At 42.9% G+C, this 23,320-nt stretch overlaps 1 protein-coding gene and 1 long non-coding RNA gene across 3 annotated transcripts in view; one reads left to right on the top strand and one right to left on the bottom strand.

The window, feature by feature from the left end:
• Positions 1–23,320, top strand: part of LOC122871887 (NACHT, LRR and PYD domains-containing protein 12-like) — a 93,062-nt gene that overhangs the window by 51,878 nt on the left and 17,864 nt on the right. The window contains exons 10-11 of one of the 2 annotated variants that reach the window (XM_044187424.1): positions 10,747–10,920; positions 11,405–11,578. In XM_044187424.1, the coding sequence (XP_044043359.1) occupies positions 10,747–10,920; positions 11,405–11,578 (348 nt within the window). Of the gene's footprint in view, positions 1–10,746; positions 10,921–11,404; positions 11,579–13,698; positions 15,035–23,320 lie in introns of those variants that run through there. The other variant, XM_044187425.1, reaches the window with a different exon arrangement.
• LOC122872021 lies at positions 19,910–22,109 on the bottom strand. Its single transcript, XR_006376983.1, has 6 exons — positions 21,955–22,109; positions 21,565–21,644; positions 21,261–21,313; positions 20,225–20,264; positions 20,077–20,144; positions 19,910–19,943 (listed from the first exon to the last, which is right to left on the bottom strand). It is a non-coding gene; the product is annotated as an uncharacterized LOC122872021 (long non-coding RNA).

The following is a 23,320-nucleotide window of genomic DNA, read 5'->3' as shown; positions in this document are numbered from 1 at the left end:
ACTAACTACACGTTCCTCTCCATTTAAATGCTTCGGATGTTATACGTGTTTCCTTAATTCTAATACATCTTTATTTTTTCACGCGTTTCTATTTTTATTTCCTGTTTAAATGTGTACGGTCCTCAGCGTCGACCTGGTGAGTATTTACAGTCGTTTTACTGTTCAGATAACTGATCTTATTCTCCATCTCGCTGCTCCGACAGCTGCACCCAAACAAACGACTGTCCATCTGCAACTACAATCTGAACTAAAGCTGTGACCTGACTCTAAATATAATCCGTCCGAGCATTAGAAAGAATAATCATCTGTGTTCAGCAGCAGATCTGATTGTGTCTGAGCTGATCTGATGAATGACAGGAAGTTCTTTCAAACATGTTGGAAGAGTCGCATCGTGCTGATTAAAGACACACGACTTGTGCAGCACGTTGCAGAAGCAAAACGCAGTCAGAGCAGCAACAATGCAGCAACACACATCAGATTACAGTTAAATGCACGAGGCTGTTTCTCCTGCTGCATGCTGGGAAGCTCCGCTGTTCGCCTGACAATGTGAACTCGCACTGAACGACAGTATGTTGTCTAATCTGCAGTGAGGGAGAGATCATAAACCATATAAAGGCAGATGGAGAAATCTCTGGCCAAATAATCACAAAGCGTGAAAGAGACTCGTTTCCATTCATCTGTCAGCGTTTTACCGACACTTTATTTCTCTCAGGACATGTCTAGATCAATATTCAGAGATCTGTGTTCAGGATCGTGTGTTCAACAGTGGTAGAAAGTACATTTACTCAAGAACTGTACTGAAGTAGTTTGGAGGTACTTGTACTTTACTGACAGTCACAGGGGACATTTGACTGCAGAATGAGGACTTTTCCTGCTGATACTTTAACTACATGAAGCTGATAATACTTGTGTACTTTTACTGAAGCAGGATTTTGAATGCAGGACTTTTACTTGTACTGGAGGGTTTGCACACTGTTGTATTGGTACTTTTACTTCAGTGCAGCTGCTTGTTCTTCAGATAAGTTGAATTGTATGTCTGTACATGAATGTCACATGGTGTAAAGTACTGCAGTAAAGTACATGTAGTATAAAGTACTTAGTTAGCACCATCTAGTGGACAGGTAGTAGAACTCCACCCTCTGATGTGTGATTTCTCTGACGCTGACTGGGTTTCTGCCACAGGTTAGACTGGTTTTGATGTCACACGGATGTGTTTTAGACTTTGACTCTGAAGTTATGAGGGTGTGACGGCGTCCTCAGGTCAGGCCAGCACACAGACACCAGGACGGACGAGTGTTTCCTCCACACGTGAAGGTGGAAAGTGTCTCTACGTTGACCTGAAGTGAGTTCAGCAGGTGAGAATCCGACCAGAGGAATCTGTAAATGTCTGATGAACACTTTGATCACATTGTGATGTAACGCTGTTAAACTGTACAGTAGAGATGTGTCTTGATGCTGATTGGCTGTTTGAAGCATGCTGTAGAATTTCTCTCCGAGTTAAAGAACAGTGATTTTAGAAAGATTTCCACGTAACATCGTTAATGTTTCTCAAGTAGAACCAACAGCAGTCTGATTGTGGTCTGAGCTCCGTCATCAGTGAGAAATGCAGCGAGTGTTTGAACTGGTCTGACAGCTTGGATCAACTTGGCTGAGCTTTATCTTTAACTCTTAATGCTCTGAAGTTACGGCGTGGATCAAGTGTTCAGAGCTCAGATACAGAAACCTTCCAACACTGAGACTGACCTGGTTTCACTGAAGACCCAGTCCAGGTCTCAACTGTCCTTCAGCATAGTGGTCACCACAGTGGACCGCTATTCAAGAGCCGTTTTCTTGGATATGCATGGGTTTTGATGGTTTAGTTGCACATCAGCCACCACAGTGGACGCTAGTGTGTCATCCCAAACACCGCCGCCCTCTGGCCAGCCGTTGTAAGTGCAACAAAATGTCTCAAAACCAAAATGGCTGACGGATGGCCAGAAATGCTCAGGAATATCTTGCCAATCCTTCTATAGTCGGAGGCCCTTGCAGGTAAATGCTTGGAAACCTCAAGTAACAACTAAGGAGTAATATAACTGTTCAAATGTCCAAGTATTGATTTTATATTGGGAGGAAATTACGTTTAATCATCATCATGCATTGTTGACTATATTTCAACTACAATTCATACTATTAATGCAACGTGTTTTTGGAAATTCTTCATCTGCAGTAACGTTTTGGCTGTAAATCAACTGATTTATGTTATTAGAATGTAACTTTCAGTTTTTGTAACAAAAACATTATTTTTATATATATATATGTCAGTACAAGTTCTATTTATATAAAATATATATATAGAAATATGTCTATATGTTTACCAGAGCCATCCCTCTAAAACCACTCTGAACAGACAGATGCTTGTTTCTTTCTCAGGTCAGGACTAGGGGTCGACCGATCCGGTTTCTTCAGGGCCGATACCGATTATTAGTAATCAAGGAGACCGATAGCCGATATTTGGAACCGATATACATTTGCAGTAAAAATGAAAATCTTAGTGTCAAAATTTAGAATAACACAAACTCCAACATAAAACCTTTTATTAGGTTTTCTTTTAACACACAAACGACACACTTAAAAAAAGTAATATAAACAATCCATCCCATTCACATCGTGTAATAATGTTGAGACAGCAGCCTGACGGACATTCACAGGAACAATGTGAGTGAGTCTGACGTCGTTGTTTTACACGTTTGAAAGCGGTGATGGGAATTATGGCTCTTTCTAGACCATATAGACCATATAGAGTTTGGCTCATTTATTCCTTCCACGTCTACGTCTTGTGACTGGCCGGTTCTCACTGTTCACAGAAAGGGAGTGGGTTTAGGGCAGGCAGTGAAATCTGGGCACAACAATAAAAACAACGGCTCTCACCGAGCACAACTCGGTTCTCTTCGTTCGTACGAAAGAGCTGTTGAAAAGAATTGGATCGTTCGCAAATGTAACATCTGTCTGAAAATGAACGTGGGGTTGTTGAACTGTCGGAGGCCCCCTACCTAAGAGGAGCCCTAATATCGTGGCGAGCTGCGGTTCACTCCAGATAAACTCTGTATTAACAGCAACAAGCAGCTGCAGACTCACTTTACAGGAGAAACCTTTGACATACAGATGTTGGAGATAAACTGAATCATTCTATGAAATAACTAAAGTTCTTTATGCAGCATTTTCACATCTTCTAATAATGAAAAATTGTACTAAAGTTGGGCTGTGAACTTAAAGCAAGAATCGTCTTTTCATGGTATTTTACTGTAATTTAATGGGAACAGTTTGACAACTTTTTACCATTTTAAATAGATTTGTTTTTACATTGCACATTAATCAGCATGTTGTAGTCGACCTTTTATTAATTCAGCTGTCGGAGCCATTTTGTCTCTTGTAGTTTTCTCTTCAGACTTGTCTGTGTTAAAGGGGAGCTGAGCAGGACAGAAGCCATTTTGAATGCATGTTTCCTTGTGAGCTTTGAGTCGGCCTTCACTGTCAAAACAACAACTAGAGTCTAAACTGAAGTTGTGCCAACAAACCAAGCCCTCCTCTCTGTTCTCGCTTCGTCAGCTGTGGAACGCAGGAAAACCAGTTTTCAGGTCTCTGTTTGCTGCCAGCTGCTGGTTTGAGGAGAGGAGGAGGAAAAGAGGGGAGGAGGAGGAGAGAAGGAGTGGAGGAAGTAGAAAAGGAGGTAGAAGAGAAGGAGGTGTAGAATGGTTAAACTACCCTCCAGTGGTCACAGCGAGTAACTACACCACCACCTCCAGCTGATGCCTGCAGGTTCAGTCTGAGTCGGGCGGCTGTGTGTGACATTAGCGCTCAGACTGTTATGTAGAAGTGAAGATACCAGCTGAAGAGCTTTGTCTAATAACTGAAGCAATACTTGGTGTTTGTACTTTACTGACAGTCACAGTGTCGTATGCACGATCTTCGAACCCCAAAAAAATGCAGAATACTGAGAAGTCTCTGTAATCCAAAACACACTTTATTCGTAATAAAGTCGAATGGTGAACGAGCAGTGTAGACAGATGACGACAGGCAAGGTGAAGAAGGCAGACAGGCAGACAGGAATCCAGGAAACCACAGGAGCGGCGATCACCAGCACCGGGTAATCCTTAGGCAGAGCAAAAACAGACAGGATCAAAAACATGAAGGGAAAAACACACTTGCAAAAAGTACTTAGCTTTAGACGTAGTTGTCGTACAATGTACGGGGACGATCTGCCGTCGGAGTAGTGGAAAAGCCTGGTATATAAGCTGCGAAGACTGATGAGTAGATAGGAGACAGGTGTGCTGGTGATCAGAGCCAGGCAGGTAACATACACACACATACACACACACATATCCAAAGACAAGTAGGGGACCCACAAGACACACCAGGAAGGGGAACACAACAGAGAACACAGGGCGGAAAAGAGAGAGGAAAATGTGGCAGACTACCACACACAGGGGACTTTTGACTGCAGAATGAGGACTTTTCCTGCTGATACTTTAACTACATGAAGCTGATAATACTTGTGTACTTTTACTGAAGCAGGATTTTGAATGCAGGACTTTTACTTGTACTGGAGGGTTTGTACACTGTTGTATTGGTACTTTTACTTCTTGTTCTTCAGATAAGTTGAACTGTATGTCTGTAGAGGAATGTCACGTGTTTGCATGTTCAGCTGAGCTGCTGTGCTCCGACTAAAAGACTGTTGGTTCCATTAGCTCAGCACTTCATTTGAATTCATTCATTAGAAGAGAACCAGCTGCACACTGTCTCCATCTGAAGCTGGGATTAAGGCCTAGAATTAGAGTCCTTGGAGCTCAATATTGTTTCTTTTTTTATCTAAATAATGTTTTTATAAATGATGTTTGTTTCCAATGATGGGGAAATGATGTAATGTTAATCTCAGCTGTAGCTTGTTGCATCGAGTCCTTTTCTACAGGGACTCTGTAGACGGAGAGGTTCTGTCAGACCACATCAGTCCATCTCAGCCCCTCTGTGTGTCAGTGAAGGTAAATCTGCACTTCACTGCAGCTTCATGACGCCATCTAGTGGCCTGATAGTAGAAGTCCAGCAGCCGATGGCAGCTTCCTCTGCCTCACTGCTGTCTGACTGCATTCAGCTGACACTGATATGAAACAGAAAGTAACAGCCAATCACTGGAGGAGCAGCTGATCTTCTTACAGGAGAAATGATGGAAAGGAGGATTTCAGTTGATGTGCAGATGAAGGATTTGTGTTTCCTCTCCAGATCAAAGTGTGTGTGAGCTGATGTGGATGTGAGTTCAGCAGCATGAATCAGTGTGAGGACAGAGAGGAGGGAGCCCTCCCTCTAAAACCAGTCTGTGTGGGGAACATGGCAGCCAGACCAGAGCTCAGAGGTGAGATGAGGATCTCTAACTGTCCATGACTCTTCTCCATGTCAGAGCTCAGCACTCAGATCACTGCACCATCATTATTCACACTCAAAGCTCTGTGTGTGTTGTGTTCAAGGCCAGAGCAGCAGAGACCAGACTCTGCTAGACCTGGACCTGGACCTGAGCCCAGCTGTGTGTCTTTCAAGAGTGACCACTCGAAGGAGTTTTATATTGAATTTAAACGAGGACATTTCTCTGACAGACAGTAAGTAGTTGTCAGCATTCAAACTGTTGGACAGTCTGACCTAAAATGTTCATATTTCCCTCCTCATGTTGCTCACTGCTGATGTTTGTCCTCATTAAGTCCAGTCTGACCAGTTGTCCTTATAATGTTCCTGTTCTCCTAGAGTGATGATGATGAAGGTCAGAGGAAGATTAGTATTAAAGGACAGGTTCAGGTGTTTTCCAGTCTGTCCCTAAACAACACTGACGTGCCCACATGTACACTGAAAGAGTTGTTGGTGGCTGGACCTGGTTCTCCTGTGCACACTGGCCCTGAACAGATCTCTTCCTCGTGTGATTTCAATGGAAGTGGTGGAGGACAGAATCCACAGTCCTGCTTCTGTGGAAAAACACATTGTAAAGTTCAGCTGAGGATAATATGAGGCCTCAGCAGTCTGACTTACACAAATCAAGTGGGGATCTTCCAAAGTCTCTTTAGTCTGAAACTGCTCTTTGAATTTTGTCCTAAAAAGCTTCACCTACCAAAGTCTGTAAATAACAGTCAGGATATTTGTGGAGAGTCTAGTAATGCAAACGTTAGAATACAGGCCAACAGTGTCGCTGCTGACGGACCCCACAGTTCAGTTTGTTATCTGTCAGTAACAGTAAAATCTGCTCAGAGATCAGGACATTTAGTCCTGGTTTGGTCCAATATTTTATAGGAAAATGAAGCGATGATACACAGACTGAAATCATTCAGCTTCATGTTTTATTGAACTTTGGTGTGTTGATCCTTTTCTTGCTGATAGCTGCTAGTTTCTCCAGCAGCTTCTGTGTCTGAAGACTAAAAAGTGATTTTCCATCCCTGTCGACCAGGATCTATGGGAGACCAGCTTCTTATTTCCCTCCTCATGTTGTTGATACAAGAATTTAAAACTTCAAAACAAAACTAGTATAAAGAACGACATTCACTTTCGATATCACGGCAAAAATATGCAACAGTCCTAGGCACACAAAATAGGTAATATATACATATATATATATACACACACACACATAATAATGTTAATAGTAATTAACATTAGGAACAAGGTAGATGTATTTATCATTTTTACAACACAGGGTTGTACGAGATTTGCTTTATTATTACTATTCATGAATGTTTCCCTAACTTGTAGGCCGACACATTCTTTATGTCGTATTAGTTCTTTGTGTCTCTAATGTTGCTTCAGTTGTAAACACAGTAGGTACAGCGGTCTCTGTGGGTTTCCCCTTATAAATACATACAGTGGACAGTTAGGAGAAGCAGACTGGACCAGCACGGGAGCTAAGCAACGCACTGCTGTGGACGGGAGCCGAAACTAAACGGATTTTAGCCCCCTAAAAGAAGGCCCACCTAAATAAATATCAGTTTAAGTGTACGCTGTATTTAGAATATTTTCACCGCCTTACCTTGCCGTCAGACAGCCCTTTCCTACGGGAACCTGAAGCCTTAGATCTTCAACCATAGCAACTATAACCATCACAGAGAGTCTGAGGAAACACAGCTGCTTTCTTATTGATGCTGCTGATGGAAGAACTCAGATGTCTGAGTGCTGACAATCAGACAGCAGCTCAGTTTGCTTTGTTTCCTACAACATGAGAGAACTGTTTCTACATTGATTCACTCTGCAGTGCCTTTAAGAAAAGTTGTTTTTCAGTGGTGGAAAACAGTTCTGCTGGATGGCCGGACAAAACAACCAGCAAACTGTTTTGTCAAATGTCTCCACAACACACTGTTCGTCTGTGTTCTGGCTGCAGTGCAGATTATATACTGTGTTTATGTGTTTCTATCAGGAGGAAGCTGGAAAAACCAGAACCCAGCTGTGTGTCCATGAAGAGTGACAGGTCCATGAATCCTCCTATATTCTTCAAAGGTGGACGTCACTCTGCTGATCAAAGGTGAGGATTTAAAACTGATACGAAAAACTAAACGGTGTGTTTGTATCAGATTCTCAGTTGTGAGATCTCCAGTTTTTAAACCTTTACTGACTTATATGGAAGTTCTCTGAGCACCAATGTTCTCTTTCAGCAGCAGCTGCCTCACACTCACACAGTCAAACACATTCCCAGTGGGAGCTGCCCAGTACAACCAGTCTGATTCAACCAGACACTGAGCAGCAACACTGGAGGGCCTTTGCTCAGGTGATGTTAGCAGTGTACACTGAGGGAGAGTCAAGTTTTAGTCACTCACACACAGAGTCACGAGTCGATCTTCAATCAGGCGGGATTTAATATCAGCTGAGGAGTAGTACAAGGAATACTCACAGATCCAAGAAAAGCTGAATGTATATATACACCATTCTAGACATTGACCTTTAACCTTAGTTGGGGCCCTTCTTGGTTACCTTCAAAATATATTTATCTTACTTTCCTGGACAACAAAGACACATCTGGAAACTCTTTACGTTACCTCATAACATGTCATTCCTAACCCTTCCAATTGAGATATTGTAGATAAAAATACTCTAAACTATAACACATGCAACTTCAACATGGATTGACCGATGTTCAACCTAACAATGACCAACACTTTAATGTCAGGGGAAACCATCTGATTCAATGTTGTAATCAACAATTTAACTCAAAGGACCTTGAGCTCATGTTTGTCTCTGTGTGGACAGACATAATGTGAGCTAATTCTTCATGATTCCTCCACAGAGTCGACCAGGAGAGCTCAGAGGTTCCCAGTGGTCAGTCTGCCCAGCAGCATCAAACACACCTGGACTCCATATTTATGGTCTGTACATGTACAACAACTACTCTTACATCTATTCTACTCACAATAATCTCCACGCTGCACTTTTCAGACCAGTGGATTGTCAGTCTGTCCAACATGGATCTGATGTTTGGTTCCATGATTTTAGTTTGATTGTTTCATTCATATAATATTCTGTTCCAGCTGCTGGAGGAGAACATTGTCACTTTTGTGAAGAACGAGCTGAATAAGATCCAGAAGGTTCTGAGATCAGATTACCCAGAATGCTTAGAGAGTCAGAGGGAGGATGAGGAGGTGTTTGACGGTGAGGATGAAGAGCAGAGGAGGAGCAGCAGAGAGGCATTTCTGAAGATCACACTGCACTTCCTGAGGAGAATGAAGCAGGAGGAGCTGGCTGACTGTCTGCAGAGCAGTAAGAGGATTTCTCTAAAGATTCAACATGCTGGATAAATGGGACATTTACTGATGTCTCAAGAGATGGAGGGAAATATTATTGATCTGATTATTTGTGTGTTCATTCAGGAAGTCATTCTGGAGTTTGTCAGCGTAAACTTAAATCTCACCTGAAGCAGAAGTTCCAGTGTGTGTTTGAGGGGATTGCTAAAGCAGGAAACCCAACCCTTCTGAACCAGATCTACACAGAGCTCTACATCACAGAGGGAGGGACTGCAGAGGTCAACGATGAACATGAGGTCAGACAGATTGAAACAGCATCCAGGAAACCAGACAGACCAGAAACAACAATCAGACAAGAAGACATCTTTAAACCCTCACCTGGAAGAGATGAACCAATCAGAACGGTGATGACAAAGGGAGTGGCTGGCATTGGGAAAACAATCTTAACACAGAAGTTCACTCTGGACTGGGCTGAAGACAAAGCCAACCAGGACATACACTTCACATTTCCATTCACTTTCAGAGAGCTGAATGTGTTGAAAGAGGAAAAGTACAGCTTGGTGGAACTTGTTCATCACTTCTTTACTGAAACCAAAGAAGCAGGAATCTGCAGGTTTGAAGAGTTCCAGGTTTTGTTCATCTTTGACGGTCTGGATGAGTGTCGACTTCCTCTGGACTTCCACAACACAAAAATCCTGACTGATGCTACAAAGTCCACCTCAGTGGATGTGCTGCTGACAAACCTCATCAGGGGGAACCTGCTTCCCTCTGCTCGCCTCTGGATAACCACACGACCTGCAGCAGCCAATCAGATCCCTCCTGGGTGTGTTGACATGGTGACAGAGGTTAGAGGGTTCACTGACCCACAGAAGGAGGAGTACTTCAGGAAGAGATTCAGAGATGAGGAGCAGGCCAACAGAATCATCTCCCACATCAAGACATCACGAAGCCTCCACATCATGTGCCACATCCCAGTCTTCTGCTGGATCACTGCTACAGTTCTGGAGGAGGTGTTGAAGACCAGAGAGAGAGGAGAGCTGCCCAAGACCCTGACTGAGATGTACATCCACTTCCTGGTGGTTCAGTCCAAACTGAAGAGCATCAAGTATGATGGAGGAGTTGAGACAGATCCACACTGGACTCCAGAGAGCAGGAAGATGATTGAGTCTCTGGGAAAACTGGCTTTTGAGCAGCTGCAGAAAGGCAACCTGATCTTCTATGAATCAGACCTGACAGAGTGTGGCATCGATATCAAAGCAGCCTCAGTGTACTCAGGAGTGTTCACACAGATCTTTAGAGAGGAGAGAGGGCTGTACCAGGACAAGGTGTTCTGCTTCGTCCATCTGAGCGTTCAGGAGTTTCTGGCTGCTCTTCATATCCATCTGACCTTCATCAACTCTGGTGTCAATCTGATGTCAGAAGAACAAACAACTTCCTGGTGGTCTAAAATGTTCGTAGACGATTCAACACTTTTCTATCAGAGTGCTGTGGACCAGGCCTTACAAAGCCCAAATGGACACTTGGACTTGTTCCTCCGCTTCCTCCTGGGACTTTCACTGCAGACCAATCAGACTCTCCTACGAGGCCTGCTGACACAGACAGGAAGTGTCTCAAAAACCAGTCCGGAAACAGTCAAGTACATCAAGAAGAAGATCGAAGAGAATCCCTCTGCAGAGAAAAGCATCAATCTGTTCCACTGTCTGAATGAACTGAATGATCGTTCTCTAGTGGATCAGATCCAACAGACCCTGAGTTCAGGAAGTCTCTCCACAGATAAACTGTCTCCTGCTCAGTGGTCAGCTCTGGTCTTCATCTTACTGTCATCAGAAAAAGATCTGGACGTGTTTGACCTGAAGAAATACTCTGCTTCAGAGGAGGCTCTTCTGAGGCTGCTGCCAGTGGTCAAAGCCTCCAACAAAGCTCTGTAAGTAGATACATAGTGGGATTTATTCATGAACAGGAGAAAGAAATCAAAAACCACTTACTCGTTTCCTTACTATTGTCTCTCCAGACTGAGTGGCTGTAACCTCTCAGAGAGAAGCTGTGAAGCTCTGTCCTCGGTTCTCAGCTCCCAGTCCTCTAGTCTGAGAGAGCTGGACCTGAGTAACAACGACCTGCAGGATTCAGGAGTGAAGCTGCTGACAGCTGGACTGGAGAGTCCACATTGTAAACTGGAAACTCTCAGGTCAATTTAAGTCACAGTTTGTCTCAATGTTTTAAAATGATTTCTCTAAGCTACATTTCATCACGGTTCCTGAATCTCTTCTTTCAGGATTTCAAATTTCACAGTACAGAAAGTCTTTGAATTTTCCAATGTATTTTGTACTAATTGAGGTTCACATATTGTACAGCATGAAATATGAATTCTGGGTGAGACCGAGAACGTTATTTATGTTTCAAAATCATTATATCATATTATAATTTCATGTTTTTTTTTTACTGATTCAGTCATGTTTCCAACATGTTTAGAGTAAAACAGCAAGGATTTTAACGTGCTGAGAAGATGTTATATATACTTTATCACCAAAAGTCCAGACCGTAGAAAAGGTTTCAGTCGTAGTCATCTGGACACTGTTTTCAGAATCAAGACGTTTCGGCTCCCATCTGGAAGTCATTCTCCATTTCAACACGAATATTATTTGTCATCTTCTTCACTATTTCCTCTCCAGACTGAGTGGCTGTAACCTCTCAGAGAGAAGCTATGAAGCTCTGTCCTCGGTTCTCAGCTCCCAGTCTTCTAGTCTGAGAGAGCTGGACCTGACTAACAATGACCTGCAGGATTCAGGAGTGAAGCTGCTGACGGCTGGACTGGAGAGTCCACATTGTAAACTGGAAACTCTCAGGTCAGATTAAGTCACAGTTTGTCTTATTATTTAAGTTATTTCTCTAAATTTCAAGCTCCACTTAATTTCACAGAGCTGCTAGCATGGCTGTAGAATAACATTTAGATCACAATGTCATGGTTACTGTTGAATCCATGATTCAGTCTCTGTATTTATTTATTCATTTATTTGGAGAGTCTCCTCTTGTATCTGTTGGATGCAGCAGGACCCTCAGATTATCTGCCATGTGTGTTGTTTTGTGTGTTTGCAGGCTGTCAGGCTGTCTGATCACAGAGGAAGGCTGTGCTTCTCTGGCCTCAGCTCTGAGCTCCAACCCCTCCCATCTGAGAGAGCTGGACCTGAGCTACAATCATCTAGGAGACTCAGGAGTGAAGCTGCTGTCTGCAGGACTGGAGGATCCACACTGGAGACTGGACACTCTCAGGTATGAAGATGACTTCTGCAGCCACAGACAGTCAGTCTGATAGAAGAGGTCTTTTTTGTTAAAGGTGGATATGAGAGTTATATGAACAATCACACATGTAGGAAGCCTTTTTCCTTTGCTCAGAACAGAAACACTGATTGAACATAAAAAGGAGATATTTGTGTAGGAGGTCTCCAAGGAGAACATCTCCAGGAACAAACATGATATCAGAATTAGCATCAGAAATACGTTATTGATCCCCGAGGGGAAACTCTTTTGCTACAGCAGCTCATAAATAAATATCAATAAATAGAGAATTTTAAACTGAAAATAGTATATTGCACAGGAGTATTAAACAGAGAATATTGCACAATTATTTCAAGTATTGCAGTGATGTTAATGATCCAATGTCTAGTTTATCGACTTAAGGTCATATAGACTAACACAGGGAGGAGTTAAAGAGTTTGATGGCCACAGGCAGGAATGACTTCCTGTGGCGCATTTGTCTTTCGCTGAAGGTACTCCTTTGTTTGACCTTTGTTTGCCAGTTGGTAGTAGAAGGAAACACACCTCCAAGCGATAGACCTCTCCACTTCACGTCCAGCTCGCCAAACGCTATCTGAGCTTATTTGGCGACGGCGACCACATGACCCTAATACATGAAAGAGCGTGGCCTATAAAATAATCAAAGAACAGTTTGAGTGTTTTATAGTTTTCTGGCTTATAGTTCTTGTGGAAGTGGATTACTTCGAGCACATGTACCAAAAAAAGGTCAGTAAAGTAAAAAAGTACATTTAATGAGCGTTATTCTGTGTTTATGTGATAAAGAAGACCTTGATCTATAATTGAAGCCATTTGTTCTAAATATTTGACGCGTTTCAAAGAAAATATGAGGAAGTAATTCATGGGGACAGAAATGTTGCTGCATAACAAGAAGGACCCAGGTGGGAGAGCAGGAGAGGGATCGAAGACTGAAGCAGCTGAGAATATAAGGATTAAAATAAGGAAAAGACTTGACGAAGCCAGATTTAATGCTGACAGAGATTTCCATGACAGTTTGTCTGTTTTTCCTTTTTTACGTGGAGAACTGAAGTGCTGAGCGCTGCAGGGCCCCAGTACAGCTGGTTAATAACAGCTGGCCTCCACAGCTTCAGGTCCTCCCTCTCCTTTGCAGCAGCATCCAAAGTTTCCTGTAGACCGCTTTCACAGCAGAAACACAATGTTCAAAAAGAAAACGTCATTACAGCAACAGCCGGCCTGAAGGGAACTACCGACAGCCCTGTGAGAGGAGTTCATTCAGTTATCTGTTCATGACTGAGCTCATAGTGTTGGGTGGTACAGGACTGCATCACACTGAGAGCTGTTTCTAAGGTTTCGTGATCCAAAAAGATCCAAATTAAAATAAAGAATTGTCTTTTTACTCAATAATACCAAATGTGGTCGCACATATTTGGGTGAACCACACATGTCTGCGTGCTGAAAGAGGACGTGCTGGTCTGACCCCCTCCTCCTTTCAGGGTGGAGCCCGTGGAGTCCGATGGCTGAGACCAGGTCTGAGGAAGTGTAAGTGTGTTTTTACTTTGATTCATGAAAACAAAGCAGCGCACATTCAGCCATCTTCAAACTGTGACATCACTCATTCACGTCTCTGATGTCGTCATCAAACAGATGATAGATTAATAACTGCAGCTGTGTTGTGTCTCGTTCTCTCCGTCAGATTCCTGTGAACTCACACTCGACACAAACACAGTAAACAGAAAGATCAAACTGTCTGACGACAACAGGAAGGCGACACAAGTGGAGGAGGATCAGCCATATCCTGATCATCCAGACAGGTTTGATGACTGCTGGCCTCAGCTGCTGTGTAGAAATGGTCTGACTGGTCGCTGTTACTGGGAGGTCGAGTGGAGAGGAAGAGTTGATATATCAGTGAGTTACAGAGGAATCAGCAGGACAGGAGACGGAGAAGACTGTTTGTTTGGAGGGAATGATCAGTCCTGGAATCTGGAGTGTGGTGATGATGGTGGTCGTTACTCTGTCTGTCACAATAACAGAGGATCATTCATCTCCTCCTCCTCCTCCTCCTCCTCCTCCTCCTCCTCTGTCTCTCACAGAGTAGCAGTGTATGTGGACTGTCCTGCTGGCACTCTGTCCTTCTACAGAGTCTCCTCTGACACACTGATCCACCTCCACACCTTCAACACCACATTCACTGAACCTCTTTATCCTGGCTTTGGGTTCTGGTCCTGGCCTGGTTCCTCAGTGTCTCTGTGTTCTCTGTAGGAGGGAGAGTCTCCTCCTGTTAGAGAAACACATCAGTTGAGTCTGTACAGGATCACAGCTACAGAAATCTTTCAGGTTATTGTCATAAATTCATCAATGAACTCAAAATGATTTTCAAAGCTTCTCCATCTAACAGCTGGAAATAAAGCCCAACATTTTCATGCTCACGGTTGTTTTCTTGGATTAAAGACATTTAAAAAGGAAGAAGTCACATTTGGCATCATCATGAAAAATGAGCTGATCCTAAAGACTGTTATTATATTTGGTCAATTATTTTCACTTTCCTTTCATTCCTGAAGCTCATGAAGAAGAAAAGATTGTTGAATATGACCATTAATCTTCTCTCTGGAAACGTCTAGTATTTATTTCTGTAATTTGGTTTCACAGGGGAGATTTGTTCCTACAGTGACTCAGCTTCCAGCTCAGGACCAACGTTTTCATCCAGAGAACAATAAAGTTTAAGTTCTAGTGAGTCTGCAGAAATCACTGAACTGTCGGTGAAGTTTGGAACAGCAATATAAACTCTTTCAAAGACAGAAACCTCTACTTTTAATGATTCAAAGGTTTCAGATGTTATATGGAGTTAAACCTTCAGTTTGGTATTAACCTTCTAACAGTACTACTTTATTTAGATTCTGTCTCCTCCCTGGCATTATGTTCATAAAGTTTGCTTTAAAATGGAAATGAATGGGAGCTGTCTGTGCCTCCTGCTAAATGTTTGTTACTTAATAAAGCTCGACAAGAAATCCAAAAATAAAATACATTATTCTGAAATGGGCCAATTTGCATAATGAATACACTTTTGTACTTTTATTACTGATACTTTGACTACATGAGGCCGATAATACACTGTGGTATTATTACTTTTACTAAAGTAAAACATCTTCTTCTTCACATGTAGATTATTAACGCAGATTTCTTAACTAAAATTGTACGTTTGGTCCTTTAAGTTTGATACTTAATTGCTGCACGTGTTAAAAGAAAATGAGCACGAAAGAGTTTAATGTATCTAAACAAACCTAAAGTCTATTTTTCTACACAGCAGAATCATTTTCAGATGTAAGGCACAAAACAAAAAGACATGAGGGAGGAAGATACATACTTCATGTCACTATCACTTAGTGATGCAGAAACTGTTGTGCGTGCTTTTATCTCCTCACGCCTCGATTACTGTAACAGCCTGTTCACTCGTCTTAATCTAAAAACTCTGACAGACTGCAGACTGTACAGAACTCAGCTGCTCGGCTGTGAACCAGGACCAGGTGCGACCACATCACACCTGGTTCAGCCTCTTTACATCGGCTCCCTTTTGGTTTCAGGATTGATTTTAAGATCTTGTTGATTACTTTTAAGGCTCTTCATGGCTCCAGACTATATTTTAGACCTTGTAATCCCTTATGAACCTTCACGTAGTCTGAGATCTTCGGGCAGGGGTCTCCTGTCTGTTCCTGAGTCCAAGATGGAAACTAAGGGGGACAGAGCTTTTGCCATCAGGGCCCCGAGGCTCTGGAACAACCTGCCCGAAGACATCAGGCTGTCTGAGTCAGTGTCTTCGTTTAAGTCTTGTCTCAAAACACATTTTTATCTGAAAGCAGATCCTGATTTTACCTGAACTGTTTATTTTATTGCTTTTGTGTATTTTATGTATTTTATTTCTTTATATTTCTCTTGTTGTTTGTACTTGTTTTGATAAGTGCTCCATGAATAAAGTTTTATTATTATTATTATCATCACTTGATATTTTCCTGCAGTTATTTAAATGTGTTTAAAATATACGTCCAGCAGCTCTCAGTCTGTTTGGTTTATTTGATCATGAAATTAGAGCTCAGTCTGGTTTAGAAATGACTAAAAACACAGCGACTGTTTCTGCAACAGAATTATTTTTACTGTCACTCCAAAGAAATATATAAAAATATCAAATTAAAGTAAAAATAACTTCAATTTTTTCAATAAAGCTGCAGTTTGTTTTCTTTTCCGTTTATCTTCCAGTTCAGACAGTTTGTTAACCAGAGCAGAAAAGCTTTTTAAATTCAGGAGAATCTAGCTGAAGTTCTGAATGAGCTTCACATAAACATCAAACTTATTGTTCTTTAAAGGAAAGTAGAAACTGTTTCATCGATCGATGAAGGAAAAATGTTCTCTGAAGTCTTTTATGACAAGAAACTGAATCTGTGTGAGTGAGTTTTCACTGATTTCTGACATTTCACAAACTAAACCATCAACACGAATCAATTGCTGATAATCAAAAGCACCATATTAAATGGATGAAATGAGTCCAAAACCCCAAAATATTCAGTTTCCAATCATAAAGACAGAAAACATCTGGAAAGAAATGAACTCACTGGCCTAAAGGCAGCTGGGAGCGCTCACCAGGATCGTATTGTTCAGAAAGTTAAATAAAAGCCTTGAAGCAGGTCGGCAGAATCGTCACATCCAGACATTAAAGCTGCCGCTTAAAGCCGAGCAGCGAGGCTCCCTCTCAGCATTTGCATAGTTTTGAATTTACAGCGTGAAACGTCAGGAGAGGACAGGCCAACGGACAGACAGACACCCACAGTGTATCATCCCTGTGCGATGAAGCCGATGTGTTTTAATGGACCACACTGGTGTTTCAGCTCATTAACTCCAAAGTCTTTCCAGGTGGAGATACCCTGACTATCCTGACCCTTCTGTTTTACTGGGTTTGTGTTTTTTACACACTCAATACTTACAAGGCCGGGCAGCCGACTCTCAAACAAGTTTCAAGTTTCACTTTCCAGTAGAAGTGAAGAGAAGTCGCTGCCCGGGTGTCAGGCCTCCATGCTGTTTCGCTTCCTATTCTTAAAAGCTGTTGGCATCGAATGTCTGGTCAGATTCATAATCTTGTGTTTTGACCATCCAGTCCCAGCCTTCATTCACAATTTGGCCAATTATTTGTCCATTTGGCCATTTGTCCATTTGGCCATTGTGGGGGGATGAGTCTTCCGCTGAAGGTCCTCCTTTGCTTGACCAGCACGTCATGGAGCGGGTGGGAGACACTGTCCAAGATGGCATGTAGTTTGGCCAGCATCCTCCTCTCTGACACCACCACCAGAGAGTCCAGCTCCACCCCACAATGTCACCGGCCTTACAGATCAGTCTGTTGAGTCTGTTAGCATCCGCTACCCTCAACCTGTTGCCCCAGCATGCAACAGCATACAGGATAGCACTGGCCACCACAGACTCATAAAACATCCTCAGCATTGTCCGGCAGATGTTGAAGGACCTCAGCCTCCTCAGAAAACAGAGGCAGCTCTGGCCCTTCCTGTAAACAGCCTGAGTGTTCTTGGCCCAGTCGAGTTCATTGTCTAAGTGTACTCCCAGGTACTTGTAATCCTCCACAATGTCGACACTGACCCCCTGGATGGAAACCGGGGTCACTGGTGCCTTGGCCCTCCGTAGATCCATAACTAGCTCCTTAGACTTTGTCGCATTGAGCTGCAGATGGTTCTGCACACACCATGAGACAAAGTTCCCCACCACAGCCCTGTACTCAGACTCATCTCCACCGCTGATACATCCCACCACAGTCAGGTAGTCCACAAACCAGGACACAAGGGGGGCATCCACCTGCATCACTGCCAGCTTCTCCCCCAGCAGGGCAGGCCGGATGGTGTTGAAAGCACTGGAGAAGTCAAAAAACATGATCCTCACTGTGCTTGCCGGCCTGTCCAGGTGGGTGTAGATGCGGTTCAGCAGGAAGATGATGGCGTCCTCAACTGCCAGCCGGGGCTGGTAGGCGAACTGAAGGGGGTACAGGAGGGGTCTGACCATGGGCCGCAGCTGTTCCAGCACTAGTCTCTCCAGGGTCTTCATTATGTGGGAGGTCAGTACCACCGGTCTGTAGTCCTTGGAGCCACTGGGACGAGGCGTCTTTGGCACAGGAACGAGGCAAGATGTCTTCCAAGGAACAGGGACCCTTTGAAGACTCAGGCTCAGGCTCAAGACATGTTGAAGGACTCCACATAGCTGGGGGGCACAGGCTTTTAGCACCCCGGGGCTAACTCCATCAGGGCCTACAGCCTTGTTTGAGTGGAGATTCATCAGCTGTCCTCTCACCTGGTCAGCAGTCAGGCACACAGCAGAGGTTACAGGTGGGGGAGGGGGGAGTCATTAGTCTGAAGAGGGCCGTTATTCTGATGGGGAGGGGGAGCAGAGTACCCAGAGGAGCTTGAGGGCCGACAGCAGCCGAGTTAGAGGGGGGATGAGCAGGAGCTGGTGTGTCGAATCTGTTAAAGAACAGATTAAGTTTGTTGGCCCTTTCCAAGCTGCCTTCAACTCCTCTGCTGCCAGTCGGTCTGAAGCCAGTGATGGTCTTCATGCCGCTCCAGACCTCTCTCATGCTGTTCTGCTGGAGTTTCCACTCCAGCTTCCTCCTGTACTTCTCCTTGGCCTCCCTGATCTTCACCTTCAGGTCGGCCTGGATTGCCCTCACCTCCTCCCTATTACCATCAGTAAAGGCCCTCCTCTTGGCATTCAGGATGTCCTGGATGTCCTTTGTTACCTACGGTTTGTTATTTGGATAACAATGGACCATCTTAGTTGGGACATTGCAGTCCACACAGAAGTTAATGTGATGATGCACTCAGTGAGCCCGTCAATGTCCTCTCCATAAGGCCCATAGAGTGCGTCCCAGTTTGTCACCTCAAAACTTTCCTGCAGTGTCTTGTAGGCCTCTCCTGACCATCTCCTCACTGTCCTTGTGGTCGGAGGCTGCCTTTTAACCAGAGGCACATAGCAGGGTTTGAGGTGAACCAGGTTGTGGTCTGACCTACCTAAGAGGGGGAGGGGGAAGAGCTGTATGCGTCCTTAACGTTAGCATACAGCAGGTCCAGTGTCCTCTCCTCTCTAGTAGGAAACTCACATACTGGGTGAAATTATTCAGTGTTGTTGAAACACTGACTTGGTTGATGTCACCCGAGATTAATATGAGTGCACTCGGGTGATGAGTCTGGAGTTGTGCTATGGCGGTGTGAATGGCGTTGCATGCCAATGCCGGGTTAGCAGAGGGGGGGATGTAAACAGCCACAACAATGGCATGTGGGAATTTACGTGGCAGATAATATGGCCGGAGTCCCACAGCTAACAGTTCAATGTCCGGGCTACAGATACTCTGCTTGATGGTAACGTGACCAGGGTTACACCATCTGTTGTTAACTAGATGTATGCATAGCATTTGCACTGTAGACCAAGAATCGATGCCCTTCTGGTCTTTTAGGTGTTTCATTAGTAGAGTTAAAACCTCTGGTCTTGGACCACCAGTGTCAGTTCCCTCTTCCAGAACACCAGTATCATCAGTAAATCTGACCAGCATGTCACAGGTTTCAGAATATGTTGCACGCTTGAAACCTCTGACTGCCCCATCCCAAACATGAGCCCTTGAGATGTTGAACCGGCAGACTCTCTTATGATCAATAGGAAGCGACAGGTTTGCTATGATGTCAGGTAATGTAATGTCCGTCTCCTCCCTGTAATGACAAAAAGTGACTTCATTTGTGGATGTTCCAGATATACCAGAACTCTTGCACAGTGAAAAAACAGGAGTGCTATAGTCAGAAGCTGTCATATTACATTGCTGTGTGTTGGAAATTCTTCACATTGACAGCAACCAGCTCTTCATCCTCTTGCTCAACATTTGGTGAATATAGGTCTGTGTATTTACTGTTGAGAAATTATATTATTATTATTAATTCAATTTCCATGTTAAAACATCTTCCAAACAAAAGTGTCCTCCCCATGTAATCAGTTAAATACATATAAATTATGTCAGTCATTGTGATTTTTTTTTATTTACCTGTAGCAAGAAGTTTTTTCTGGATTTTTTTCAGGTGGATCCAGATCCTCAGCATCAGATATTACTATCTGGAAGAAAAAAAGATTAAAATGTCTGAAACAACAACACTGAAAGCAAGAAACGTCATGGTGCCAGTCTGCCTTATTACCTGTCCTGGCCGAATTGTTGATGAATGTCCTGGTGCATCTCTGAAACATGATAAAACATAAAAAATGATTAGCTCCATGATAAAGGCTGTAATCTAGTTTTGAGTAAAAGGCAGCAGTAGAGGGAACAGAAAGATTTATAAAAAAAGATGATTTTGTTATAAATCACATTAACCATATGGTATTTTCTGTTTCAAGTTCATCAGAGCGAATTCTCTGATCACATCAACAACTTAAAGACAGATTATTTAAAAGCACTCTCATGCAATTTGGCATCTGGCCTTTGTCAGCCAGTCAAACGGATGAAATGAGAGACAATGGGTCTTTTCTAGTGGCCAAGGTGTTCTGGGCTAGAGTGGGTGTTTCAGACATCTTAAAACCAGCAGGTGTCCTTCAGGCCTACAGTCAAATCATGTAAACATTATGTATACACCAAGACACAGCCAAGATTCCTATTGGTTGATTACCACTAGAAAAAACACTGTCTGTCATTACATCCCCAACTTCATTCTCACATGTTTTTTTAACGGTTTGGTTAAATTTGTCATTTGTGTTTATTCACCTGCAAGAGCTTATTGTTATGTTTTTAGGACACACCAATAAGCTCTCGCAGAGGTGAACGGCAAAGCTCACACAAGCAGCTGTGGGTCCTTCAGGTAGGGAGCGAGGGGGCACCTCAGTCAGTTACAGAAACAGCCGATAGCATGTAGCAACGTTGAGCTTACGTTGAGCTTACGTTGAGCTTATGTGCGGTCTTGCTGTATTTCCAGGTGAACAAAAGTGGTAAAACATCTTCAAAACAGCAATATAAATGTATAATGTGTATGTGAATAAGTCGTGAAATATCTGCTAGTAGTTTTATCACAATTTTGTGATTTAAATGAAAACAAATGTTAAATTGCCCTTTACCCGGTAGTGAAAGCACTGTAGCCCAATAAGATATGGGTTATTATTATTATTTCCAGTCAAGAAGTAAAGAAATCATTTCAGCCCATGCACGCCTGAAAGTTCCTTTGTGTACAAGTGTGCAACACCTACCTTTCATCTTCCAGTTTGAGTTTGGGAGTACTTCGATTTTGTGGGTCAAAAACCTGAGAAACGGATAAAATGATCAACAATTTTCAACAGCTTCCATTATTGTTCCATTACCACATACAGCATATATCAATGCTGATTGGTTTCCTGTGTTACTGTATAATAGTTACTGCAAAATAATCAAAACAAACCTTTTTCCACTAAATTATTGACCAGGACAAAGATTTTATGTGTAAAATGCACATCTAATAAATAAATACAAACATACATAAATATTTAAAAAAAAAAATAGAAATAACTGATGTACCAAAGTGTCAGCTCGATTGAATTCAGCTGTGCTCCTTGTTGTGATGACAGTTTCAGAATCAGAGTCTGAGGTATCATCCACTGAAAAAATAAATCAAACAAACCTTATCTCTCCTCCAGCAGAGGATCAAAATATGTCAAAAATATTGAATCATGAGATCCACTGACCTCTTTTATAGTGTTTTTCTAGGCAAATGAAAAAAGGGATCCTGGAATATGCCTTTCCTGTTTCCTTTTTATATTCTGCCAATTTGAATGGCCTTTCTGACCCAGGCACATGGATCACCTCTGAGCAGTCTGGACACAAAAGGACGTGAGGTCCTTCATGCACGTCCTTGTTAAATGTTCTCATTTTGTGTGCAGCTTGTTTCAGTAGATCAGGTGCTGCTACCTCCGGGTCTGCAAATAACGGGAGTGTTTTCCCTCGTAGAGGTTTTAAATCGGCTCCATCAGTTTCATGTGGCACCATCAGTCCTACATTTATCTAGTAAAATAACAAAGATATATAATGAATGTATACATAGGTAAAATAAATACACACATACACACAAATACATATAGAGCATTGCAAAATTGTATAGGACGGTCAGTACAACTTACCTGGATGTGTTTTCTTTCTTTAGGCTTAAATCTTCCTTTTGGTCCAAAGTTAAAAGAATGCCGTTCTTTTGACTTCGAGCTTCTGTACTCCATGAACTGTTTGTATGATGGGCATGGCTGTTCTGCTGAAATGGACAGACTTCCGTTTCAAAACAGAAAGTTATAAGCCGCTCAAAAAATCATTATTAGCATTACTGATTTTTATTCACATGGCCTCAGATAGCTAGCGTTTTGCTACACTAAAAAAATAACAAATAACAACTTACTTTGCTTAGCACTGTCCGGCTGTCGAGACGCGTCCTCTGTGTTTCCATCTGGTCCGTCCCCTTAGAAACTCCAAACACCGACCACACGTAAAGCAAAACCGTGTTAAGCTGCTCATGTGTTTGCCACAAAACGGGCAAAACATCCTCGGCCGCAGTCCATGTTCGGTCACCATAAACTTTATTTACGCCATTAACTCCACAACCACAACACGAATTTACCGCGTCAATTCCGGTGTATGGTACATTCCCTACCCATGAAGAGTCTGTCATTGTAAATTTGTTTCGGGACTGGTAAAAGTGTTTTGCATCTTGTTAATTTGTTTTCCAAAATGTAAATTTGTCTCGAGCTTTGTAAAAGTGTTTCACACTTTGTAATGTTGTTTTGCACTTCAGGGCCACCGTACCTTTGGGATGAACTGGAACGCCGACTGTGATCCAGACCTGATCACCGACATCAGTGCTGGACCTCACTGATGCTCTGGAGTCTGAATGGGAGCGAATCCCTGCAGCAGGTTCAACATCTGCTGGAAAGACTGAAACCAGAAGAGTGGACATGATGTCACAGTCACATGTTACTCTGTCAACTGTCCACATACTTTTGGCCATATAGTGTATCACAGCCTGACAAACCTGCTCTCTTTACATTTAGTGAATGTGCCCTTAAAGGTTTTGTGCGGCCTACACCTTTATGAAAATGTTCAGATTGTTGAATTCTTCCAGTCCAGCAGAGGGCAGCATCATCCCACTGATGAAGAGGAAGGCGAGTTGGAGGCTGCATGGACAACAAGGTTAGAGTAATCAGACTGTTAACACTCCAACATTGTTATCACTCATCTAAACACTACACTGATCTCACTCTCTGAAAACAAGACAAACCTTTGAAGGTCGACG

The sequence above is a fragment of the Siniperca chuatsi genome, linkage group LG24, assembly GCF_020085105.1.
Source record: "Siniperca chuatsi isolate FFG_IHB_CAS linkage group LG24, ASM2008510v1, whole genome shotgun sequence".
Classification (NCBI taxonomy): Eukaryota; Metazoa; Chordata; class Actinopteri; order Centrarchiformes; family Sinipercidae; genus Siniperca; species Siniperca chuatsi.
Note: the sequence above shows the minus strand (reverse complement) of the source record. Positions and strands in the feature narration are given on the sequence as shown.